We start from the raw sequence: 24,381 nt of genomic DNA, 5'->3' as shown, positions 1-24,381 counted from the left end.
TAGTTGGGGCAGTTTCATTTCCTCTAGCTAACCCAAACAGTGTCCATAAGGGTCTAACAGACCCTGTGCAGAATGTTTGCTTCTCCCTGGACTCCAGACACTGGGATGAGCCTAAAAGTCTATTTTAGAAGTCACTGGGGTGTGTGTATTAGGGGAGACTGAGTAAGATTTTTCTAGTAAACAATAATTTTTTTTAAAAGTTGAAATGGTTTCCATCCCAATAATATCTTCTCTTCCCAACTCTTGCCCCCTTCACCCATCCTTTTCCCTCTTCCAACTACCAGCTTTCTGAGAAGTCGACAGGAATCCACCTGGTCTCATCCAAAAATGTCCGATCTTGCTGTGGTTGCTTCTGTTGTGGCTGGTGCTTGCTCTATCTCTACCCCTTGGGAGGTAGAGGAGATGACCCAAAAGAAAGTCCACAGGAGCTGCTAGAGCTAGCGGAGCACTAAATGCAGGAGTGCTCCTCCCCAACATATTCTGGGCCAGAAATTCAGTCTGGATCTGTTTCCTGGTGTTCTTGCCTTGAGAGATGGGTATGGGGTGGGAGTGGACTTGGTGACCTCCTGAGGGAGATGAATTTGCCCACAGTCAAAAGTAGAGGCTTTAATGGGTGGGAGGCTGGAGATGGGGTCCTGCATAATCCTTATCCGGCTCAATGGGGGGAGGAAACAATAACTGTAGAGTCCCTCTTCTGGGTTGCCAGTCTTCCCAAATGGTGCTTCTTAAGGGGATAAGTCAAAAGTAGAGGAGGGTTTTCTAATCAGAATTGGGGGTAGGGATGGAGAGGTAGAAAGAGGGAGGGAAGGAGGAAAGGAGAGAGAGAGATGCTTTTCATTCTTTCATTTAATCCTCCTAAATTCAGAGTCAGCAGTTAGGCAAAGTCTAAAATACCCTTTTTGTGTTCTGGTTTTTTCTTTCCCCCTAAAGGGAATTAGTCCTCCGCTGGGAACCCCAGCACCACCACCCCCCAGTCCCTAAATCTGCAGACACCTACATTCTTGGCTCCTGTCCTCCTCCTACGCAGCTCCAGCCTCGCGTCTTTTCCTGCCCCTACACGAAATCCGTCGTAAGAGAAAGTTTCGCTTTTGCAGTTACTCTAGTTTACCAAGAGAGCCATAAATCTTGGGTGGCCTGGAGAAACAAGCAGGTCTGTCCTTATTAATAGTCGTCGTCCTAGTAGCAATAATAAAACCCTCTCCTTTGCTCTTTCCTAAGTCATTTTACTGTCTTCTTCTGTCCTTAGAAGTGTAAATGTGTTCTCTCTTCTCCTTCACCTCTTTTCCTATCTTGTGCCAGTCTGGAGGTGAGAATATTAACAGACTCAACTTCAGAGCGAAGTTCCTCAAGTCTTCGGTCACCCTACCTCATCCTGATGCTATAATCTCCTCCTTTTGTCCCCCTTGTTTTGACCCCCTTCCCCCAACCCTCATATTGGTGTGTGTGCGTGCGCGTCTGTGTTTAAATCATCAGTCACCCGCTTGCTGTCTGTTGGCAAAAAAAAAGGAGGAGGGAGCTATGCTTCAAAAAAAAAAAAAAAGATCTTTGTGCTCCCCCCCCCCTTTCCCCTACTTGGAGTTGGAAGGGGAATCTAGTTAGAGATTTGGGGGGAGGGAATAAGTGTAGGGAGGGAAGGGATAAGAAAAGGATGGGACAAGGAAAAGAAGGAAGAGAGGCAGAGATAGGGAAATGTAGAGGCAAGACCCAAAGAGGATTCAAACTATTTAAAAAACAATAGCAAAACTCGGCGTTTTCAAATTAATGATGATTCGCACCCAATAGTCACACCCAAGAACCCGGAGTCAGCTCTAGCTAGGCCTCAGTCCACTACTGTGTCTAATTAGCATAATGTTTCACTAGTGACGCTATGTGTGTGTGTGTGTGGGGGGGGATGATGGTGGTCGAGGGAAGCATGAGAACTCACTTTACCCACTTTGCCCGGAGCTTCTCCCTTCCCACCCCCCAAAATCTTGCACATTTTTTTTTATCACCTGTATTCCGTTTTGTTTTAACCCTACACTCTCCTCCGCTTCCTACTTTTTTTTTTTAGTAGGGAGAGAAGAAGAAACAAAAACATCCCCCCCCCCCTTCCTTCCGTATCAGGCATCTAAGCCTGGGAAGGGGAGATGTGGGGGGTGTGTGTATGTAGGCTTGTGTGTGTGTGTGTCTGTGTGGTTTTTTTTTTTTCCCTGTGCAAAAGCAGAGGCCATTGTTATCGGAGAGTAGGGCGTACCAGTCTTATAGGGCAACCAGATTGTGGAGACTTGTCCGTTCGAGAGCCTGGAACCGGATTCTCCGGGAGCTGCCGAACCACCTTTCGCCTCTTCTATTTTTTTCCTACTCCCCCACCCCCTCCCACCTCCGCACACCCCCCCTTCTAAGCGGAGTGAATTGAAACGGACGCACCGCGGCTCCTGCGACCGGCCCCTCTGGCTCCCCAGCCGGGGTTCCTCTTTTGGGTGGGGGGGGGGAGGGGGGATGTAGCTTTAAACAGTGGCTTTTTTTTTTTTTTTTTGCCTTCAAGCTGGGGAGATTTCTCGCCTACCGCTCGCGTTGGGGCTCGATGTGAATATATATTATGTCTGCCTGTTCTCCCCTCGTCGGTGGCTAAGGTAAGCTGGACTGAAATAGGCTATCAGTTTGTGAATGGCGGAGAGTATGTCTCAATGATTTATGGCCCATATGACTGCGATCTCGGTTCAAGAAGAGTTCACAAGCTTTAGGCTTCCTTCCACGCAGCGACTCTCTCTCTCTCTCTCTCTCTCTCTCTCTCTCTCTCTCTCTCTCTCTCTCTCTCTCTCCCTCTCTCCCTCTCTCCGTCCCTCCCTCCTTCTTTCTCCCTCTCCCTCCTTCTCTCTTTTTCCCTCAACCTTTCTTTTCCTGTCTTCTCCTTTCTCTTCTCTTTTCTTTTGATATCTATCTCTTGGTCTGAATTTTTTTTTTTTTAACCAGGCGCTGCTTGTGGAAGACTGAAATATATATATGTGTGTATATATGTATATATTGTGTATATATGCATATATAGATATATTTCTCTCTCCTCTGCTTTCTCTTTGCTTTCCTTCCTTCCTTCCTTCTTTTTTTCTTTTTTTTTTCCAAATCCTATTTTTTCTCCCAGGTTGCCCATCGGCCTGTGTCTTCTCTAGGGGGGCCTCCTGTCTTCTCCCGAGCTATTGTTAAGCCTCCAGACTCCAGTGGCAAGGGGGATTGCGCCGAGCGGAATGGCTTTCTTGGAGTGGAGGGGGGGGGCGGTTGGTTCCTTCCCTCCTTATCGAGGCCTTGGGGGGAAGCTGAGGGAGACCTGTCACCCTCCTGAAGAACCAGATGGAGAATTGAATTTTTCCAACATGGAGGAAGGAAAAATACACACATTTGGCTCTCTACAGCGATGGCTTAACCCCCCCCCCCCATCTTTCTTCCCTTCTCCCTCCGCCGGCTTTTTCTTAAGCTTTTCCTATCTACCTACCCCACACTATGATCCCCTCGGAGGTCCTCTCCCAGGCTGACCAGGCCTCGACGCTCCCTGGCGGATAGACAATCTCAGAAAAGCACAGCCGCTGAGTTGCAAAGCCGCTTTTTAATTCGGTTAGCTCTGGAAGCCAAACTTGGAAGAGAGGGAAGCGCTCGAGCCTGATCCGCACGGCCCGGATCTGGAGCCGGAGTAGACTCCTTGGAAGAGGCCTCTACTGACTAGTTATGACCCTGGACATTTTTTTTCCTATCCTTCTCCTCCGGCAATGATCCTGATTCCTGCACGGCGGCAGCGGAGACTGAGAAGCTTCCCTGGAGGCGGGTGGAGAGCTGAATTTCCCAAACATCTCAGTTTTTCCCCTCTGGTTTACTCTCTCTCTCTCTCTCTCTCTCTCTCTCTCTCTCTCTCTCTCTCTCTCTCCTTGTTCTATCTCCCTTCTTCTTCAGCTAATACACACTCCAGGCCTTGCTGCTGCCAGGTTGTTGGTTCTTTTGGGAGGATGGGTGGTCAAGAGGTTTAGGAGACTTTCGAAGAGTTGATCGGCTTTAGGCTTCCAGCCAAATTATTATGCTTATTGGTATTATTGTTATAACTGTAATAATAATCTAGACAAAATAAAACTTCATCCAGCGCCAACTCCCCTCCCTTTCAGTTTGTATTCAGTTTCCCACTCCGATCTATTAATAACAAACTCAGCTGATGCGTGTTAATTAATTCACCCTTCAGCCAGGGCTGCTCCAAAGCTCATTTGGGCTAAATGATAATCATAATAGCGGTGCTAACAATAAAGAGCTACGTTACCAGGACCCTTCTCGGCGAGAGCCTGATTCTTTCCAAACCTGTATCCTTCCCAGAATAAAAATTCACCCCGGAATTCAATCCAGAATCTAGGATTAATCAGTGTTTATTCGTTATAACTGCCATTGAAAGTATTCTTGGTGGAGGAGTGAGGGAAGGTCGGAGGGAGAGTCTTCCCTTTTCTTTCTCCTTTACAGGTATTTTGTTTTGCTTTGTTTTGTTTTTTAGATAAGTATCACTTAAAATGAGTTCACCTATCACAAATACACAAGTTATAAAGGAAGGTCAGCTTGCCGAATTTTTTCGTGTCTAAGAGCAGGAAGGAGAAGAGAAAATAGGGCCAAAACGAAGTTGTTGGGTTTTTTTTTTTTATTAAAAAAAAGGCAAAGTCTTGCAGCTCGCAATTTTATTTTTCTGCCATTTCCTCCATTAAACAACACCATTAAGAATAGGGGGTTTTGTTTGTTTTGGGGAAAAGAATTGGACTTCTTTGGGCTCTTTTAAAATCAGCTCACAGGAAAAATTCAACTTTTAGTACCAGAAGTCATTGCTTTGTTGATATTCTCTAGCAAGTCATTTTCTGTTTGAGGAAGGGCCATTCTCCACCTCACTTGGTAGAAAAGTCCAGCAGCTGTACAATTTTCTTCTTTTTTCTCTTTTCTTCTATTCTTTCTCTCCTTCCTAAGAAAACAGAAAAAAAAGGGAAGGGGGTAGGGGGACACAAAGGCACCGAGAAGAAAACAAGAGGTGGAGAAAACCTGTACCAAATGGTGAAGGCACCAACTGGTAGGGAGAAGGTGAATGAACTATCCAACAAGGATCTGGGGTCTCCGAAAGAGGTTGGTTGGCCTTGGACTTCCTTCCAATCTTGGCTGAGTAAGGGATTTTGTCAGATTCAGAAGAAAATGTAGAGAAAAGGAGAAAACCTTGGGAAGGAGAAGGCTAAAAAACTTGAGAGTTTTATGTCACGCGGGTTGGGGTGGTTTAATTTCGGGAGATTGCTTACTGAACTTGCTTCTCCATTCTGTCTGGATCGAATGTCCTGTCCTACTTGGCAGGCTAATTCCCTGCTTGGTTGAAGGAGATTTGAAAATAGGGAGACAAGGAGATGGGGGGGCCTCATATTGGGATGATGATGGTGATGATGAAGAAGATAACGGCGCTTTTATTTCAGTCTCCCTGCTCCCCGCTCCCCCCTCCCCAAACACACTCCCCTTAGCCACGGACACAGCTTAACACCCTATCCTACACTTGGCGGGGAGGAGTAAAAGGAGGAGGGAGGTCAAAGGCTATTCCACAGGAGAGAGGGAGGAAAAATGTCACTTGAAGTTAGTCTGAAATCTAGGGCGTTCCAAAATCAGCATTCTCACCGTTTGTAATGGGGGATGAAATTTCTTTTTTCTTGATTAAAATAAAATCCTCCACAAAATTCAGCATCAGGTCAGGAAGGCGGCCTCAGCATCTGCTTCGGGGAGGTGGAGGGGGCAGAGAAAAAACCCTATTGATGTCAGCTCGCTTTTCAGAGCCTAAGATGGATTCGAGACCCAGTCTTCTCCCCTTGTTTCTCTTTTCTCGCCCCGCAGGTCAGCCGCTTCCAACAGACCACGGGAGGAGGGGGGTGGAGGGGGGGGGGTCCGGCACATCACGTGACCCCGGGGTGCCAATGTCCAGTCCTGAGGGTATCTGGTGCTTGCAAGTTGCCACCCACCGTCCAGGGTTCGTCCAGCGATGCAGAAAGCGACCTACTACGATAACACAGCAGCTCTGTTTGGAGGTTATTCCTACCCTGGCAGCAATGGCTTCGGTTACGACGGGCCCACCCAGCCCCCCTTCCAATCCGCCACGCATTTGGAAGGAGACTACCAGCGTTCGGCCTGCTCACTCCAGGCTCTGGGCAACACGACCCCCCATGGCAAAAGCAAAGAGTTGAACGGCAGCTGTATGAGGCCTGGCTTGGCCCCGGAGCACCACTCGGCCCCCCCTCCGGGTTCGCCCCCTCCCAATGCCGCCCCAACCAGCACCAGTAGCAACAGCAATAATGCCAGTGGGCCCAGCAAAAATGCTCCCCCCAAATGCGGCCCCGGCTCCAACTCCACCCTCAGCAAACAGATTTTTCCCTGGATGAAAGAGTCAAGGCAAAACTCCAAACTGAAAAACAGCTCCCCCAGCACAGGTACTGCCCCTCCCTCTCTCTGCCTTATTGTGATTCCTATTATTGTGATTATTAGGCTTGCCAGGATCCACCCAGAACTTTCCACGTGGCAAAATACACGGGGAGGGAAAGGAGTGGGAAGAAGGGTCAGGTAACAGGGGGGCTACTGCCTTGGTAAGGGTAGTGTAACCCTTCAATTTAACTGACACCTGCATCCACCTACATCCTCACTTAAGACCCCCCCCCCACCTGCCAAAGTTCTCCCTCTCCCCCTCCAAACACACACTTTCTCATTGCATCAAAAGCCCCACATGTTGGAAAACCAGGCCTAGGACCATGGGTCTGTGGAACAGTGTAGAAAAGCAGTCCAACAGCCCCTGAGCGCCCCCCAAGCCGATTGATTATTATTAAGTATGATTATTGTGGGTATTAATCACAGTCACTGAGGTGCCCCAACCGCGTGCCAGACCTCATCTACTCGGCACAGTGACCCTGGGTCTGTCCCACCTGGCTTTGGGATTCCCAGATTCCCAAGGTGGCCTTCACTCTAGACCCTTCATTAGTACTCTCCAGAATTTTTTCAGAGAGGAAGAAGGGAGGAAGGGAAGACCTGAGAGTGGGAGGAGAGGAGGGGAGCGAGAGAAGGGGGGGGGGGGGAGAAGAGAGAGAGAGAGAGAGAGAGAGAGAGAGAGAGAGGGACAGAGAGAGAGAGAGAATAATCCAGTCATAAATAAATGGCCGTACAGCTTGTGTCTGCGTGACATGATCAAATTTTCATAAGCTAGGGCATCGAGTGGAGAACAGGTCTCTTAATAAATGCCACTATTATGGAGTGTCCGCTAATGCGACGGGTGCGGGGGGGGGGGGGGGGGGGGGAAGGGGGAGGGCGAGAGGAGGCTCAGAGCCGGGGCCTGGATTTATTAAGAAACGATGCATTCAATTTCGGCGTGTACAGTAATTATCTTTTATTTCATTTTCTCTCTTCCCCCCCCCCCCCCCCCCCAATCCGGCAGAAAGCTGCGGCGGCGGCGGTGGCAGTGGTGGAGGCGGCGGAGGCGGAGGGGGTGGGGGTGGTGGGGGAGGCGGGGGAGGGGACAAGAGCCCGCCAGGATCCTCGGCCTCCAAACGAGCCCGGACAGCCTACACCAGCGCTCAGCTGGTGGAGCTGGAGAAGGAGTTTCATTTCAATCGCTACCTGTGCCGGCCTCGCCGGGTGGAAATGGCCAACTTACTCAACCTGAGCGAGCGCCAGATCAAGATTTGGTTCCAGAACCGGCGGATGAAATATAAGAAGGACCAGAAGTCCAAGGGGCTCGGCTCGTCGTCCGGGGGCCCATCCCCGGCCGGCAGCCCCCCTCAGCCCATGCAATCTACAGCGGGCTTCATGAACGCCTTACATACCATGACCTCCAGCTATGAGACCCCGTCCCCTCCTGCCTTCGGCAAACCCCACCAGAATGCCTATGCTTTGCCGTCGAACTACCAACCGCCACTCAAAGGCTGTGCAGCCCCGCAGAAGTACACATCCAACCCCGCGCCGCCTGAGTACGAACCCCACGTCCTCCAAGGCAACGGGGGAGCCTATAGTACACCGAGCATGCAAAGCAGCCCTGTGTACGTCGGTGGGGGGGGGTACGTGGATCCACTACCGCCCCCTGCTGGCCCCTCCCTGTATGGCATCAACCACCTATCCCACCATCCGTCGGGGAACCTGGACTACAACGGGGCACCCTCTATGGCCCCCAGCCAGCACCACGGACCTTGCGACCCACACCCCACCTACACAGACCTTTCTTCTCACCATGCGCCTCCTCAGGGTAGAATCCAAGAAGCGCCCAAATTGACACACCTGTGATGGGAGAAGTGAGGGAGGTGGGGTGGAGGAGCACAAGGAGGAAAGGTGTAGGAAAGAGCCAGCCAGACTGAGATTGCCCAGAGGTGATGGAGAGGACAGGAGGGAGGATTATAGGATCATAGGCAGTTTCTCTGTAAAGAAAGGGCCTGGTGGGAGCTAGGGGTGAGGGGAGGGTATTGCTTCACTCTCCCAGGTCCCCACATTCCAAAATTTACATTCAAACTCTTACCTCCTTCTACCTGCCAATTAAAAAACCGAATCCAAACCAGGCTAGAGATCTTGTCTCTCTCCACCCCCCTCCTTCTCTGCCCCCATTTCCCCTAGTATCTCCAAAGCTCCAATACAACTTGGCAGGGGGAGGTTACAAGAAAAGAAGCTCAGAAAATTGGAGGTGGGGGTTGTGGAGAAGCACATTTTAAAAGCAGAGAATAGAATGACTTAGCAAAAGGCAACCAAACTACTTACCTCCCACCTTTCTTGTCCATCCCAGATATCTTCTTAATTCTCTCTCTTTTTAAAAAAGAAAACATACACAAATATTTCAACCTTCAGGGCACAGGATGGGCACTAACTCCTCCATTGTCTAGCACCTTCAAAATCTGCTTCCTTCTCCCTTTCATTTAGGCCTTATCTAAGGCTACCCTCACTCCTCCTTTCCTCCCCCTTCACCCCATTTGTTAGCCCCACATCCTTTTCCAGGATTTAAAGATCTACACACCTGGTGATTTTCCCCCTCATTACAATTTTCAGTGGGCTCAGGGATGCTGAGAGATCCTGAAAGTCATAGCTGCCTATATTATAAAGATATAGCTATATATATTTTTTTCCTTTGAAAAATTACTGAGGAGTAGAGGTAGGCCTGGGGCAGGCAAGTTGTCAGGTCTAAATATTCAGCTGTCCTCCCCTGCCCCAACTTTCTCACTCTCCAGTCCAATCACCACACCTTCCCTCCTCTTTTTAGGGCTCATCACAAAAAGCAATCCAGACACAAAGGGTTAGAAGCTTTTTTTTATTATTATTATTATTTGGTTATTCTCTTGACTTAACGTGAAAACAGGGTATATTTGAACAAACTGTATGTCCCAGGGTCTGAGCTGATGCCAGAGCCTTTGGTATGTGCTGGCCTAATGCTCCTAACTGGGATACCATTGTTGCACTTAGAGTTTACATTTTAATGGATATAAAAACAACTGTGAGAGACGCTTGGGCCCACAGAATCCAGGCGTTGCTCTAAAAGCGTGTGTTCTAGTGAACATTTTTCATATATATTTATTGGTTATAGCCTGTTAAAATATTTTCTTTTTCATATTATTTATCCCCCTACCCAACATTATGTATTTATATGAGGGACAAAAGAAAATTGTACTTTTTTCTTTTAGTATTTACTTGTTATAAAGGACGTTGTGTTTCCTGTCGTAAAACCTTTTTATTATTTTAGTTATCACTGTACTCTAGAAAAGAGCCGTAGATTTATGTTACCCTCGTACTTATGAGCAATTGTAATTAGTTCTCCTAAAGGCATGAACTCAGCTCCTAATCGTCTCTGTATAGTCCTGAATTTGTAGACTTAGAGTTACTCCCTCTTGGAAATCTTTCTTTGTTCTTAGGAGTTACTTTTTCCTTACTAAAAAGAGTTGTCTGTCAAGCAATTCTTGAATAAACTTTCTGTTATCAATTTTACCTTGTCTCTTTGGTCCAATTGGTCAGGCAACAACCAAGCTGTTCAGTGTTTCCAAATTTAAGAAGGGGATTGAAGATACCATTGTGACTTTCCCACCCCTCACCCTAGCATCTTCCCCTTGCCCCTGAATCCCTCCTTTGAGTTCTGTTTGTCTCCTCTTGCAACATTCTGCCAACTTATCAAGTGGGTACTTCCTTAACATGCTCTTGTACTCTTCTCTGGACAGTCTTCCTTCATTTGCCCAGCTACACCTCCCTCTCGCTGGCTTCCTGCTTCTGTCTCTCTGTCTCTTCTCTCTCTGCTCTGGATAATAGCTCCATCTCCCTTCCAGCAGCCTAAACTTCACAAGCCTTTTCCGCTGCTACAAAGAAGCCGTCACGTGACCCTGGAGCCCAACCACCATTGGGTCTAGAATGAAAACAAAGGAAAATGATTAATCTTTTTTTTTTTAATTAAATAAATAAATTCTAAGGCCTAGAGTTTTCAGGTCAGAACGCTGCAACCTAAGTTAAATTAAATCTAATAAAAAATGTGGAAGCGACCAATCTCCGGAAGGGAGACGAGCAATTGATGCAGCTATGCAGCTGCGACGAGGCGAGGAAGGGATAGGGGGAGACATTTGGGTCAGGAGAATAAATAAAATAATTCTTAGGCTTGTGGGCCTCTCAGTTTCCCCAATCCCAGTAAAAACTTCATTTATTAGTCGTGGTTCCATAAAAGTTTTATGATGTGGGAGCGAGGATAGAAACCGTCTGTCAAAGATGAAATGTCAGAGCTGAATCGTAGGAGCCGATAAGAGAGAGAGAGGACAGGGAGTCTGAAATATGGGGCTAATTCGTTGAAAGAAGAAGCGATGGTGGATTTACTGAAGAGGTGTATAATTCTAATTGTAAGCTATGTGCTCGCATTGCTTATTTAGAAATATACATACATATATACAGATGTGTGTATATGTGTGTGTCTGTACATATGTACATAGAGGCATATGTGTGTGTAAATATATATAATATATATTATATATATATTGTGTGTGTGTGTGTGTGTGTGTGTGTGTGTGTGTGTGTGTGTACGGGATGGGGAGATAAAGGAGGGGCCTTAAAGCGAGGGCTAATTTTCATTTTTATATTGCATCCAGACAGTCCAAGGTTAGTAATCACAGTCTTTATGCAACGATAAATAACAATAAAAAAGCAACCTGATTCCCACCCACCCCACACCCCACCCCTTCGATGTAAGATTTTAACTGGACTCGGCTCATTCAAGCAGCAAGCAATTTGCCGTTGGGTCACACTATAATCTAAAAGCGAGAGAGCGTGCAAAGTTTTATTGGGATCAAATAATGCTCAAGGGTTCCCCCACCCTCAATTCCCTCTTACTCTTTCTTCCTCTTCCCTGAATAACATTTTCTGGATGATGTAACTGGATGAAGCACCATGTTTGGGGTTAGAGGGGGTGGGGTAGTGGGGCGGTGGATGGACTATTTATCTAGCAAGAGTGAAGGAGGAGGAAGAGAGATTTTTAAGAGAGTTTGAAAACAGGAGTAACTGACTTGTTCACCAAATAGAATCAAGGAAAGGTAAGGGAGTATTTTGGGCGGGTAGTCTACCTGACCTGCCTTTCTGGAGATTTCGATTAACTTAAAGTATCCCTGCTCTATGGCTCCCAGTGCAGCTGGAAAATATCCCTCTGGGAATCTAGGTCTTTCCTTGCTAAAGGCCCACCTCTACCTCTTTAATAAGCAAGTTTTATGCTGCTCTTTAATCTGGCCGTAAAATCTGTCAGAAGGGGTTAGAGGCAACTCTTCAGTCATCTTTTTCTCCTCCTCCTCCTCCTTTCTTCTTCTTCTTCTTCTTCTTCTTCTTCTTCTTCTTCTTCTTCTTCTTCTTCTTCTTCTTCTTCTTCTTCTTCTTCTTCTTCTTCTTCGAGCTCTCTGTCTCAGCTGCAGAGAGAAAGCTGCCAAACTCACTAGACCAACTCTAGAGAACTTTCTAAGTCAACACGAAGAGCCTTTTCTGGTCCCTGTCTTTTCTTGATAGAGGGATTCTATCTCTCTGGCTGTTGGACCCCTGCAAGTTGTCTCTAAGAGACCCCAAACCCAGTTTTATCTAAGGCCTTGAAGCTCCAAAAATGATAAAAATTTAGGGAAGATTTTTAAAGAATGCCAATATTTTCCCTACCCCTCCCTCCTAAGAAAAAACTCCGAAGACGAAAAACTCCTTTTCACTGACTTGAGCTAGAACCTCAGCTGGTTTTCCCAAATGCAAACAACATGATCTTTTCAAAATTCTGTGATTCCAAAAGCCCACCCCAAACTCCAAACTCTCTCCCACCCCATATACAACTCCTCTCGAGCCCTCAAAACCCCTCCGTCCCCCCTTTGTGGCTATTCTTTAGTCAGGGCTCTCCGTCCTCCCCCGATTCCATTTCTGCGCCTCTCTTAAAATACTCACCGCCCACGCGAATGTCTAATTGACAGAAAGTAAGTTCCTAGCTCGCACGGCCCCAGCCGAATGGCTATTTCTCTCCTAGCCATCTCTTTTCTCCTTCTCCTGCTTGCTGCTTGAAGTGTGGGGGGGGGGGGAGGGGAAGTTGGGGAGCCATGGGAGTTTTGCAGACTAACTTTCCCTTTAAGTTAGTGGCGTTTTCTCTTTCCTCATTTCCCATCTGCTACCCCTGGGTCTCCCTGATTCACCTTTCTCCTTTGCATCCCCCCCCTCACCCCCCGGCCTTGGTCTTTAAGAGACCATGATTTTAGGCGTCTCCCTCTGTTTCCCAAAGAGCCAAATTCTTTGATGCGATAGGAGGGAGCTGTCAGAGGGCTAAGATTGATCGCCTCCTCTCCTCTCTGGTCCCTCTGACCTACTTATTAAAAAAAAAAATCTTCCCCAAGAACTGATTTTTCAGTTTCTGCAGTGGCTTCTTATTATTTCCAATCAAATGTTTTGCATTCACCCCCACCCCCACCGTCAGCTTCACACACACACATCCCATTTCCAAGTTTTAATTAGTTTTCTAGATCTCAAAAATCTTCATTTCAAAAGCAAGCAAGGGAATATGAAATCAGTTCTTCTCAATTTCCTCCTTCAAAATAGTTAAAATGGGGCTGGGGAGAGAAAAATCCAAGAGAAGATTCTTTCCTGGGAGGCAACACAACTTCTCCCCAAAGCAAACTTCTTTGTGGACCTGAGATTCTTAAGTCTGTGGGTCTCTATGTGTGCTGTTAATCTTTGATGAACAATATGTAAAAATGGAGTCACTGGCATTTATGAATAATATAGTTTCCTTAAAAAAACTGGAGACACATAGATGTACAACATGCATAAATGCAGAGTATGGATATAAACACAGAAATTGAATACAAATATACCAAATACAGTTGTCCATTAGAACTTTTGTACAACCATAGAATTCCAAGGGACCTTAGGAATGATCTAATCATCCGATCCAATCCCCTTATTTTACAGAAAAAGAAACTGAGACCTAGTGAGGTGCAATGAGTTGCTCAAAATCACACACAGAAACTTAGTAGCAAGACCTTGGCAGGAACTTAGGTCTTTTAACACCCAGTCCGGCATTAATTTTCCCTTACACCATTCTGCCTCTCCAGTAACGTCTCTATGCTTCAGTGCTTAGTGTCAGGGTTGAAATTCTATTGATCTTTGCAAAATCTAACCCTTGACTTTATGGAGGTGGGTGGGAAAAGGGTGATATTTGCTCCCCAGAGTGGAAACTTTCAAGAGAAAGTCCGTTTCAAATTTCTCTTCCCGCCAGCTTTTGCTCCACAACCTATTCTGCTCTCCCGCAAAGGTTAATTTATTCTTGTGTATTTATTTGGATGGGGGGGGGGAAGACTTCTCTTGTAGGTGACCTCCCCCACCCGGTCCCTCCCTGCATGTCTTTCCATTGACAGGAAGAATGTTTCAGTACTAGTTTAAGAAAGAGGGGGAAATGGAGTGAGGGAGATATGAGGGACCTTGGGGGATTGGCAGTGTCCACATCGCGGCCCTCTGGAGTTTTTGAATCAATTAAAGGAAAGAATACTCTCTGTTTTCTACCAGGCCCCAGTAAGCGATTGGCCGAGGCCGGTCCCGTGACCGCGTATTGCCTGCAATTTCGGCCGAGTCTCGGGTTTAATAGAGAGAGTCCCCATACGCCTGTATTTATCAGCAATGTACAATTATAAAGGCCCAAAATAAAAAAAAAAAGGAGAAAGAGAGAGCGAAATCTCCCTCCCCCTCCAACAACACCCCATCTGTAAACTGGGGGGGGGAGGGGGGGCTCCTTCCGATCCTCCCTTCCTGACACCCCCCCCCCCAGCAAGCCCCCTCCCCCACCCTGAGGCTGGGACCATTGAAAGCCATGAATTTTGAATTTGAGAGGGAGATTGGGTTTATAAACAGCCAGCCATCGCTCGCCGAGTGCCTGACTTCCTTCCCCGCTGTCTTGGAGACATTTCAAACTTCATCAATCAAGGAGTCGACATTAATTCCTCCTCCTCCTCCTTTCGAGCAAACCATCCCCAGCCTCCAGCCGGGCGCCTCCACCCTTCAGAGACCCCGGAGCCAAAAGCGAACCGAGGATGGGCCGGCGCCGCCGCCGCCACAGCCGCCTCTCCTCGCAGCTCCCTTGGCCCCCGAATTCCCCTGGATGAAAGAGAAGAAATCGACCAAGAAATCCAGCCAGTCGGCCTCATCCCCTGCCCCAGCTTCCTCCACAGTGCCGGCCTCTGGAGCTGGATCACCCGCAGGTCAGTATCGGGCGGAATGGGGGCGTGGGCTGGGCAGTTTGATGGGGCTGGGGAGAAGCACAGGGGCGGACGCAGGCCTAGGGTAGGTTTCTGGAACCGGAAAAAGCTGTTGGGGTCTCTTCACCCAGTCCCCATCTTTCCCACAGACCAGGCAGTAGAATGAAAAGTCGGGGCCTGGACTGTTAGTTTCCCGCCACCCCAACCCCAAGAAATTTTGGAGGATGGTTTTAAGGTTACTTAGTTTTTTTTTCCTGTTAAAGGTTAAAAAGAGATTTTATTTCCTTTTTTTATTTCTCAGTGCAATGGCATGAGCCTGGTATATTGGGGGATGGGCATTGGGAGAGTTGCTGGAATTGACTGGGGGCGGGGAGTGGAAAGGAGAGCTTCTCCGCCTCCCCCCCCTTCCCCAACTAGGTCCCTAAGAGCACCTGAAGAATTTTAGAGCGTCGGCAGCACTGTCTGTGGGGGTGAGGGTAGTGGGGTGTCTCTAAGTGGGAAAGGGTAAGTTAAGAAGGGGATCTCGCTTTTCCTGCGTGTGAGAATGCTATATGAACTGTAGGCATATCTCTCTCCAGATCCTGTCGGAAGGGATCAGGGATCGCTTTTCTCTCCTTCCTGAGGAGTGGGGATGGGGGGCATGAGACGTTTTCCAAGCTTGGGATTTTGGCTGGGCTTGGAATGAGGTTCGAGAAGGAAAGGAGAGTGGAATAGGGTTACAGCGGCATTGGCCCTCCTTTTTAAAAAGGAAAGGGCATGGGAGGGTTCATACTGAATCTCTTCTCCACCAGGAGTGGAGGGCTTCATGCCGGCTGATTGGTAGGAGACATGGTGGAGGAGGGGAGCTGTATCCCCACTTTAACACTTATATTAACCCTAAACCCCCCTGCCCCCAGATACCCCTGGACTTCAGGACGGAGGTGGCAGCGGGGCCCGGAGACTGCGCACAGCCTACACAAATACTCAGCTACTGGAGCTGGAGAAGGAATTCCATTTTAACAAATACTTGTGCCGGCCCCGCCGAGTGGAAATCGCGGCACTGCTAGACTTGACAGAGAGGCAGGTCAAAGTATGGTTCCAGAACCGGCGAATGAAACACAAACGACAGAACCAGCATAAGGAACCTCTGGATGGCGAAGCCGCTTACCCCGGGGCTCTGGAGGAGGGCAGTGACCCAGCGGAGGAGCCCGAGGGCAGCCCGGCCTTGGGTCAAGCTCTGGACGCCCCATTGCCATCCCTAGGGGATAAAGAGGCCTGTTCTCTCCCCACCAAGCCCACCCTGGGTCAGCTAGGACCTCGGCTGCTGTCTGCGCCATCAGAGAATTCGAACACTGAGAGCCCTCAGTACCCCGAGGACAGGCCAGGGGCAATGGAACCCGAGACTCTTCTGGAAGACTCTTTCCCCGAAGGGCAAGATTCTCCCTTCTTGCCCGACCTCAATTTCTTTGCTTCCGATTCCTGCCTCCAGCTCTCGGCGGGGCTTTCCCCTAGCCTGCAGGGCTCCCTGGACAGTCCAGTTCGATTCTCTGAGGAAGATCTGGATTTCTTCACCAGCACGCTCCGAACCATCGACTTAGAACACCTACAGTTCCAATAACACTTCTCCCCCAAACACACAAGCCAACCACTTCCTCCCCCTTCCTGACCTCTTCACTTCGTACCAGGGAGTACTCTTTCTGGGTTAGAGGACTCCTTTTCCCTTTCTTCGCCTTTCCTCATTCCCATAGGATCCTTTATAAGTTTTACTAAAAATTCAGGTATTATCAAATTAGAATCTTATCCATTTCTTCTCCTCTCCTCTCCGTCTCTGTCTCTCTGACTCTCTCTGTCTCTCTCTCTGTCTCTCTCTCTGTCTCTCTCTCTCTCTCTCTCTCTCTCTCACACACACACACACACACACACACACACACACACACACACGCGCGAGCGCGCGCGAGTGCATTTATTAGACACTTGGACTTCTCTTTAAGAAAAGAACCCACAGAAATCCTTTTGGTAAATTTCCAACGAAATCTCAGGAATAATAAAACTCTTGGGAGGGGGGGTTTCTTAATAAGAAACAGAGGGACTTATTTTCCTCTTTTTTAAGTTTTAGACAGTAGATTATTTATTAAAATTCTTTAATAGGAAAAAGGGGAAAGTATTTATTGTATATTATTTTCATAGATTAAATAAATGTCTTTATTATACGAAAACGAGTGAGCGTTTGTTTTTGCGAGTAGGCGTTTCCTGAACGCCCCACAAGCTAGCCTAGCTCTAGCGGATTCCTTTTGCTTCAGATTCCTTTTTGCTTCTAGCTCCTTTTCCAGATCCTATCTGGGGTATCCGTTATTCTATTACTCTTTCCTCGGGTTAGAGTGCATGAAGCAGATCTTTGTAGCAAAGTGTACGCACTGACGTGTGAAGTCCGGGTGCAGCAAATCCGGCGATCTGTATTCAATTCTGCACCCTTCTCTCGGAGAAGGAGAAAAATCGGAGAGGGCCAAAGTTTACTTAGAATGTTTGGGTTTCCCATCCTCACCCCACCTCTATCGTTAAGACCCTCGGGCCGGGTTGTGTGGGTTTAATTTCGTTTCATTTTTGTTTGCATTTTAAAGAAACTCTCTTCTTAGACACAAAGACAGAAACGCCAAAGAAAATAGGGTCAGCCGGGGAAAGAAGAGACCCCGTGGTCTTTCTTGTGAGATTTGCAAAGGGTGGGTGGCACAGAAGAATTGGAAAGAGCTTCCCCAGGAAGACCGAAGGGGCCAAAAAGAGGAGGGGGAAGGGTAGCTGTAGTTCGATCTAAATAATTGTTTCTATTATTTCTCCCCGGGTCCTCACAGAATGAAACCCACGTATCTCCTCTCAAAGCTTTAAACAGAAAGAATGAGAGTGGAGGAGGAAGGCGAAGGCATCTTCTGGGGGGAGGATGGGGGAGGCGGCGAAGAGGGAAAAATGAGAGAGCCTGTGAGCCTAGACCCAAGGACTGGATAAGATGTGTGTGGCGGTGTGGGGGGTGGGGTTGCAGGGGATTTTCTCGGTGTTTGGGCCCACGTGCTCCTAGACAGGAGCGATCCCTTCCAACATGGAATTTTACACATGAAACTCATATATCAAGAGGGAGGAGGCGAGGGTGAGGATGGTTATGAATGAAAAAGGGTCAGCGAAGAAATCCATCGCGGTGGACACGGAAAAATAAATTATTTCTAAGGCACTGGGGGCTCCTGGGCCAAATGGACCCTGTCAGGGGTTAGGGAAGCGATAGAAGAGACTGTGCGAGACAGAGAGACAGTTGGATAGACCGAGAGTTGGAGAGGGTACACAGAGAGGGCAAGCAGCGAGGCGGGTGGCGCTGGAGGGGAGAAGGTGGCGGCGAGCACAGGCTGGGTGGCGGGTGGTTTGGGGAGGGGAAATGGGGGATGGTGAGGCAGGGATGCTCAAAATGGCGCTGGAGCTCAGGCCTCGAAAAGCGAGCGAAGAGACTGTGTCCGCCATGACAGCAGCCTCAGGATTCCCTGGCTCCAGCCTGGGGGGAGGAGGAAGAGTGAGTAATCCATTCCACCACCACCAGCCCCGCTCCCGCTAGCCTACTCACCGCACCTCCCCATTTTCCCAAGCTGGCAGGCAGCTAAATGGGGACCCGGGAGTTTTCCCTTGGTTATTGTTTTGTGTTTTGTTTTAAACAAGCCCAGCAGATGCAAAGAGTGTGTTCCGTAGAAGGTCACGTGTACGTGTGTGTTTGTATATCAGTGGATGTGTATGCTGTGTACTTGTGTCTGTATTCGCATCCTCGTGTGCATGTTTTTATTGCTTCAGGTTGTGGGACCCACAAGATAATAAGCCAGGACAGAACTCTCTCTAAATGTTAACTGCCTATATTCCCCAATAGTTTCATTTCTACTGAAACATCCTTCTCTACATACCTATCCCTCAACCTGCAAAATGCGACTTATTGAGGGGCAGTATAACCAAGGCCTCACCCTTCTCACTCCTCTCTTGGTGTAGAAAGAAGGTGCATATTTAAAGGGCCCCAGAAAGTTATACTTCAAGTTTACTTAATATTTCCTCTGCTCAAGAATAAGCTCAATTTGGCTACTGGCCCTGCTAGACCCTGACTCTCAAAGAAGCGTTTGTTTCCCGGGGCCTCCTAGACCTCTGTCAGGACCAGAGGAAGGGACAGTCCCAGCCAAGAGGCCTGTTTGGAACTCCCTGGGTTTTCTGTGAGCGCCAAGCAGTGGGAGACCTCAATCATCCCGGCAACTCAGGAAATTTGTAAGTCAGGATATATCTAAGTACAAAAGGGCATTTTGGGGATTGATTGGCTAGAGGGAGAGATGTGCATATCTTATTCAGCTAGAATTTTACCTCTGAAAAAAATGTACTGATGTAGAACCCATGTCATACATTAAATAATATTACGTGCCATATTCCATTGCATTTACTGCTCTCATAAATAAATTAATATAGAACAATTAAATACGCTATTATAATAATAGTGTATCTTATTAGCCCATGCGTTTATTTTCCCTCATAAAATATAAAGATATGAAATAAATTCAATATATTAAAGTAATAATACATATCTTATTGGGTTGTGTGTTTATTTCCCCCATAAATATATGAACATACAATATATTAAAACAACACTCTATCTCTCAATGGGCTGGGTGTTTATTTCTCCATAAAATATGCCCACAGGCAGTCATTATATGTTTAGTGTCTTGAAATCACAGCACATAAGCCTTTTCTATCCTGGCAAAATGAAGACAACAATGAGCTAACGATTTCAATTGTAGACAGTCAAACCAGATAATTCAAGCTGGTTTAAAATGTTCCTTTCCTCAGTATCATGTTCTCTGTTTCCTTATCAGTAAAATAAGGGGTTTGGAGCAGTAAATTCTACAATCCTTTTATCTTGGAGAAATAGGGTACCTTCCAATATCTTCAGAACTGACCTGAGGTCCCTCCTCCCTTTGACTATGGAGACACAGCTCAGATCTACATGTCTCTCATTCACATAATTCAGACCCTAGAACTTCCGGTTTGGATTATTGAATTATTTCTATTATTGACATCTAAGCAAAAAGTACTTCTAGCCACATAGAGGACACCTCTTTGCTAGAACTCTCTACCTAGGATAAGCAGGTTGGTATCCTCTAACACTTGTTTGGTCCTATCAATGGTTTCCTACAGAGACTAAAGATCTACGAATTGGACCATGTTCTCCACTGGCTTATCTAGGCTCTTTTTGTTTTAAGTCAATATTGCAGCTAATCTCAGGATTAGAGAGGAAGTCATTTTTAGAGGGCTTTTTGACTAAAGGAGTGCTTGAAATGTTGTGGGGTTAAAAGTTAGTTTGTTATTGGAGGAGGGCTGCTTTGGAATTTTGCTGCCACAATTCCTTAGCCCCAGACTCAGCTCCACTATCTTCATCATCTTTGAGGCTAGCATAGTAGAAACTGGGGAGAAAAGAGCAACTCAAAAGCAAAACCTTAGGGAAGAATTGGAATCTTTTCCCTTTCCCCTCAATTTAGACAGATGATCCATTTTTTCTCATAGATCCTGTTCACCACTAGGCATAAAGTGCTATAGCTTCTTCCTTCCTTATCTCTCTCTCCCTCCATCTCTGTCTCTCTCTCAAAAAAAAACCCAAAACCAGCAACCCACAAAACTTTAAGGTTAGGTATACACAGAGGAAGAAAAGAGACTACAATTATCCAGATATTTTGACTTAAAAAAACCAAAGATTAGATAATTAATTACTGTGGAAATCCAGAAGTTGTGTGTGTGTGTGTGTGTGTGTGTGTGTGTGTGTGTGTGTGTGTGTGAGAGAGAGAGAGAGAGAGAGAGAGAGAGAGAGAGAGAGAGAGAGAGAGAGAGAACCCACGCTGAAAAATCTACAGGATAGCTCCATGTTCACTTAACACCTATAGGCATAACTTAGCTAGGACCAGGGAGGGATAAAAGCTACTAATAACAATGAATTGAATTTCTGGCATTGCAATTAACTGTTACTGCATCCTGGATAGAGTATTAAGTTTGGAATCAGGAAGTCCAAGTTTGAATTTCTACCTTTGACACTAACTGTGAGACTCCAGGTGAGTTACTTAAATCTCTATGAGCCTCAGCCAACTAGGTAAGACTAGTACACTAATTCATAGCTGGCTGCCACCTGACGTAGTAGAAAGAATTCCACCATCCCCTTTGAAGAATGCCCTACTTTGACAAGATCATAGCTTTTTCATGTATTCTACCTCAATGAAAGGAAAAGGCTCTCCTGCTAAGAAGAGCAAGTCTGTTGGTTTATCTTGTTCTTCTTTTGAGCTGCAGACCAGCCTGTGTGAAACCAGCTGGTGGTCACACACAAATGGACCTGGCAGGAGACTTGAGACTTCAGTGTCACCCCTTCTGCTAGGGCCCTGACCTTACCTCATCTTCTTATTGTCTAGAGCAGTTGTTCTCAAATTTTTTGGCCTTAGAACCCCTTACATTCTTACAAATTATTGAGGATTCCAAAGAGCTTTTGCTTACATGGGTTATATCTATCAATATCTACAGTATTCAAAATTAAAATATCTTAGTACTATTATAAAAATAGTTTTGTCCTTTCACACTTCCTGAAAGGGTCCTTGGACTCTGAAGGGTCCCTGTATCACACTTTGAGATCCACTATACTAGAGGGACTAGTGAATATTATTCATGAGACTGTAAGAAATCTTTAGAGAGGCAATGGAACTTACTGATGATCTAATCCAAAAGATTTTTAACCTTTTGGGTAGTCACAGACCCTTCTGACAATCTAGTGAAACCTGTGAACCCCTTTTCAGCATAATGTCTTTAAATGCATAAAATAAAATACATTGGATCACCAAAAAATGAATTATATTGAAATATGATTGTCAATATATTTTAAGAAACAAGTTCACAGACCTCAGGTTAAGAACTTTTGATTTAAATCCAACCCCCTTATTAAACAGAAGAGGAAATTATAAATCAAAGAGATTTCACCCAACCAAGATTACACAGTTAGTAACAAAACAGAGCTAGAACCAAGGTGTCCAGTCTTCCAGTTCAGGGATCATTCCAGTATACCACACTGCCTCTTCAAACAATTACCAGGTTACAGCAGAGTCTCAACCCCTCAGTCATTTTAATGAGACTTAACCAGTCCTAAATGGAGCATTTCATGTCCCCTTTGGATTTGCTCTTGTAAAAAAGTGGCCGTCTTAATGTTCCTAGACTCTTTCAGCCATAGCTCTTCGTATTTGACCCCCTTCCCTTTCTGAGCCTGTCACTTTTATTAATATCAACAGATGCCTTTGCGCGTTAATAACCATAATTAAATAACTACTTAAATGAATAATGAGGCAAATGAACAGCATTTCACACATGGTACAGTGGTGAGGACACTGGATTTGGAATCAGGGTAGGAACTCAGGGACTGGGTTCAAATGCCAATTCTTCCACTTACCCTTATGTATGGCCTTTAATTTCTCTGGGCCTCAGTTTCCTTCCCTTGATAGCACCTCTTTGGAATTCAGACTCTCCTTCTGAAAAATGAGGGGGTTGGACTAGATCATTTCTAATGTCCTTTCCAGCTCCAACATTGTATGCTTCCAGGTTCTTTCTTAACTTTCTCAAGGTAGCAATTTTCCTTAACTTTTGGTTGTGTCTGCACAATAAGTCCTAGCCATCCTGTCACAGGCATAAAAAAAGAAGTTGTTTGGCTTCATCCTTTGCAATTTAGCTAGTCCTTGTTGGCTTTGGGTAAATATCCCTTCTGTGTTCCTATAGCCAACTCTACCCCAGACAACATTCCTCGGATCCCCCTAGTCACTAGCATCTTATCTCTACCCCTCATCATCCACAGTTTTACTTATAGGTAAATGCATCTATGTGCCAAGTAAAAACACCTTTGCATGAGATAACCAGATAATTAAAGCTAAAATCAATCTGTCTTAACAGTCCAAAGTCAGATAGAGATCTGGAAACTCTCCAAATAACTTGATCTGTGTAAACTTGTAACTAGGATAATTCAGCACCCTAGAGTGGATTATTTGGAAGAGATCTCCCCATCCCCATACTCAAGCACCCTTTCTCTTGCTCCACTCCACCAAACCAGGAGAAATCAAGCCCTTCTTGACCTTCCTCCAGGCTTGATATCCTCCACATTTTCAACATCTCCAATTCAACTGACAAAAATCTACTGAGGGAAAAAGACTAGCTAAGTAACCTTCCAGGGAAGCTGGGAAGCATGAAATGCCTCACCTGTATTTTAACCCAGGGGACAAAGAAAAGTCATGATCTGGGGAGGTCTTTATGATAAAAACCCAGCTTATTTCAGTGTCTCTGTGTGTGTACATGTGTGTGTATTAAAAAAGGACACCTTTGTGTGATCGAACAAAATAATTAAGGCTTCAATGGATCTGGTTCAACAGCCCAAAATAAACCAGAAATTTGGCAACTCTCCAAGTAACTTGATCTGTGTAGACATGTAGCCAGAATATTTTAGACTTCCAAAGTGGATTGTTTGGCTCAAATGATTCCATTTGGATATCTATAATGATCAGATTCACCAGAGATTGTCTTCAATTCTACAATTTTCTTGAAACTCTCCTATAGGCAGATGGTCAGCTTTCAGTCCTGAAGAAATTTTCTTTCCAATTTAGTCCCTTGTCTCAGAGAAGTCACGACTCCTGGGAATGACTGATCCTATCTGTCTTGTTTTTAAAGATCTGTAAGAAAGGAGTCTCTATGTCCCTAAGTAGCCCTTACAAGTACTGAACAGCATGGAGCTAACAAGATGTTTCTGCTGTCTTACTTAAATCCATCCTGCTGTGCCTGCAACTACAATACTTGTTTTATCCTCAGGTATTAAAAAAGATAGCTGCTATTCTTTTTTTTATTACCCTGGAAAACAGATATTAGTTTTTCTCTACCTAAACCAAATCAACCTTTTTCAATGGAGTTTCCATGTACCAAATATGAGCCGTATAATATAAGATGCTAAGACTATATTTCATATATAATATGTATAGCACATGCATATTTTAAATGGTTAGCTCTACTGGAGGAAAAACAGAACAATCCAATGTATGTATGAGGTAGAACACACTTGAATGGTCCCCACTGGATTAATGATAGTTCAATTAACTTGATTTGACAAGATCATTAAGAATTCAGGCTCAGAAAGAACACCAACCCTCAGATAGAGGAAAGCAGCCAACCTGAAGGAAAGTATTAAACTTTGACCTTGGTTATCCAAAGGATCCCTGGGATCTGGTCTTGGGAGGATGTTGAGTAAAGAACAGTTCTGAGCACATCGAGAAAGGAAGTGTTTGAGATTCTTTGATCTTACAAATATGACCATCCTCCCCCTCTTCAAACAGGGACTGGCTCTGAGATTTAAGGTCCAATTAGATTTCCACTCTAATTAGAGTGGACCCTTAGTCCAGGTTTCAGGTTGATCCAGAAGATGATTACTTAAGATAAATTCAATTTCCAAAGTGTATTTTAATTTTTGTGTGTGTGATGATGGGAAATTATTGTTTGTTTTGGACATCTGTATGGATTAAATAAATGTACTAGTAAAATTGATCCACTTCACTTTTATTTTCGCTGTATAGACATGTATGTATGTACTAGAGAAAGTACACTCAAAATATACTCAAATTGTAATCCCTGATGACTTGGAGAG

The 24,381-nt window shown here is 45.9% G+C and overlaps 2 protein-coding genes across 2 annotated transcripts; both read left to right on the top strand.

The window, feature by feature from the left end:
* The first annotated feature begins 5,998 nt into the window (after positions 1-5,998).
* HOXB3 (homeobox B3) lies at positions 5,999-8,372 on the top strand. The gene is made up of 2 exons (XM_036757649.1): positions 5,999-6,443; positions 7,436-8,372. The coding sequence occupies exons 1-2, from the start codon at positions 5,999-6,001 to the stop codon at positions 8,275-8,277; spliced, it is 1,287 nt and encodes a 428-aa protein (XP_036613544.1). The 3' UTR covers positions 8,278-8,372.
* A 5,945-nt stretch (positions 8,373-14,317) lies between these two features.
* HOXB2 (homeobox B2) lies at positions 14,318-16,528 on the top strand. Its single transcript, XM_036756594.1, has 2 exons — positions 14,318-14,705; positions 15,599-16,528. The coding sequence occupies exons 1-2, from the start codon at positions 14,318-14,320 to the stop codon at positions 16,297-16,299; spliced, it is 1,089 nt and encodes a 362-aa protein (XP_036612489.1). The 3' UTR covers positions 16,300-16,528.
* Positions 16,529-24,381: the final 7,853 nt, after the last annotated feature.

This window comes from Trichosurus vulpecula, chromosome 4 (assembly GCF_011100635.1).
Source record: "Trichosurus vulpecula isolate mTriVul1 chromosome 4, mTriVul1.pri, whole genome shotgun sequence".
Taxonomy (NCBI): Eukaryota; Metazoa; Chordata; class Mammalia; order Diprotodontia; family Phalangeridae; genus Trichosurus; species Trichosurus vulpecula.
This window is presented reverse-complemented; position numbering and strand designations above follow the sequence as displayed.

Excerpts from the sequence above, each read along its gene's own strand:
- HOXB3 (XM_036757649.1), top strand. The coding sequence starts at position 5,999 with ATGCAGAAAGCGACCTACTACGATAACACAGCAGCTCTGTTTGGAGGT. Across the intron at positions 6,444-7,435 it reads AAACAGCTCCCCCAGCACAG|AAAGCTGCGGCGGCGGCGGT; the intron begins GTACTGCCCCTC and ends CCAATCCGGCAG.
- HOXB2 (XM_036756594.1), top strand. The coding sequence starts at position 14,318 with ATGAATTTTGAATTTGAGAGGGAGATTGGGTTTATAAACAGCCAGCCA. Across the intron at positions 14,706-15,598 it reads TGGAGCTGGATCACCCGCAG|ATACCCCTGGACTTCAGGAC; the intron begins GTCAGTATCGGG and ends CCCTGCCCCCAG.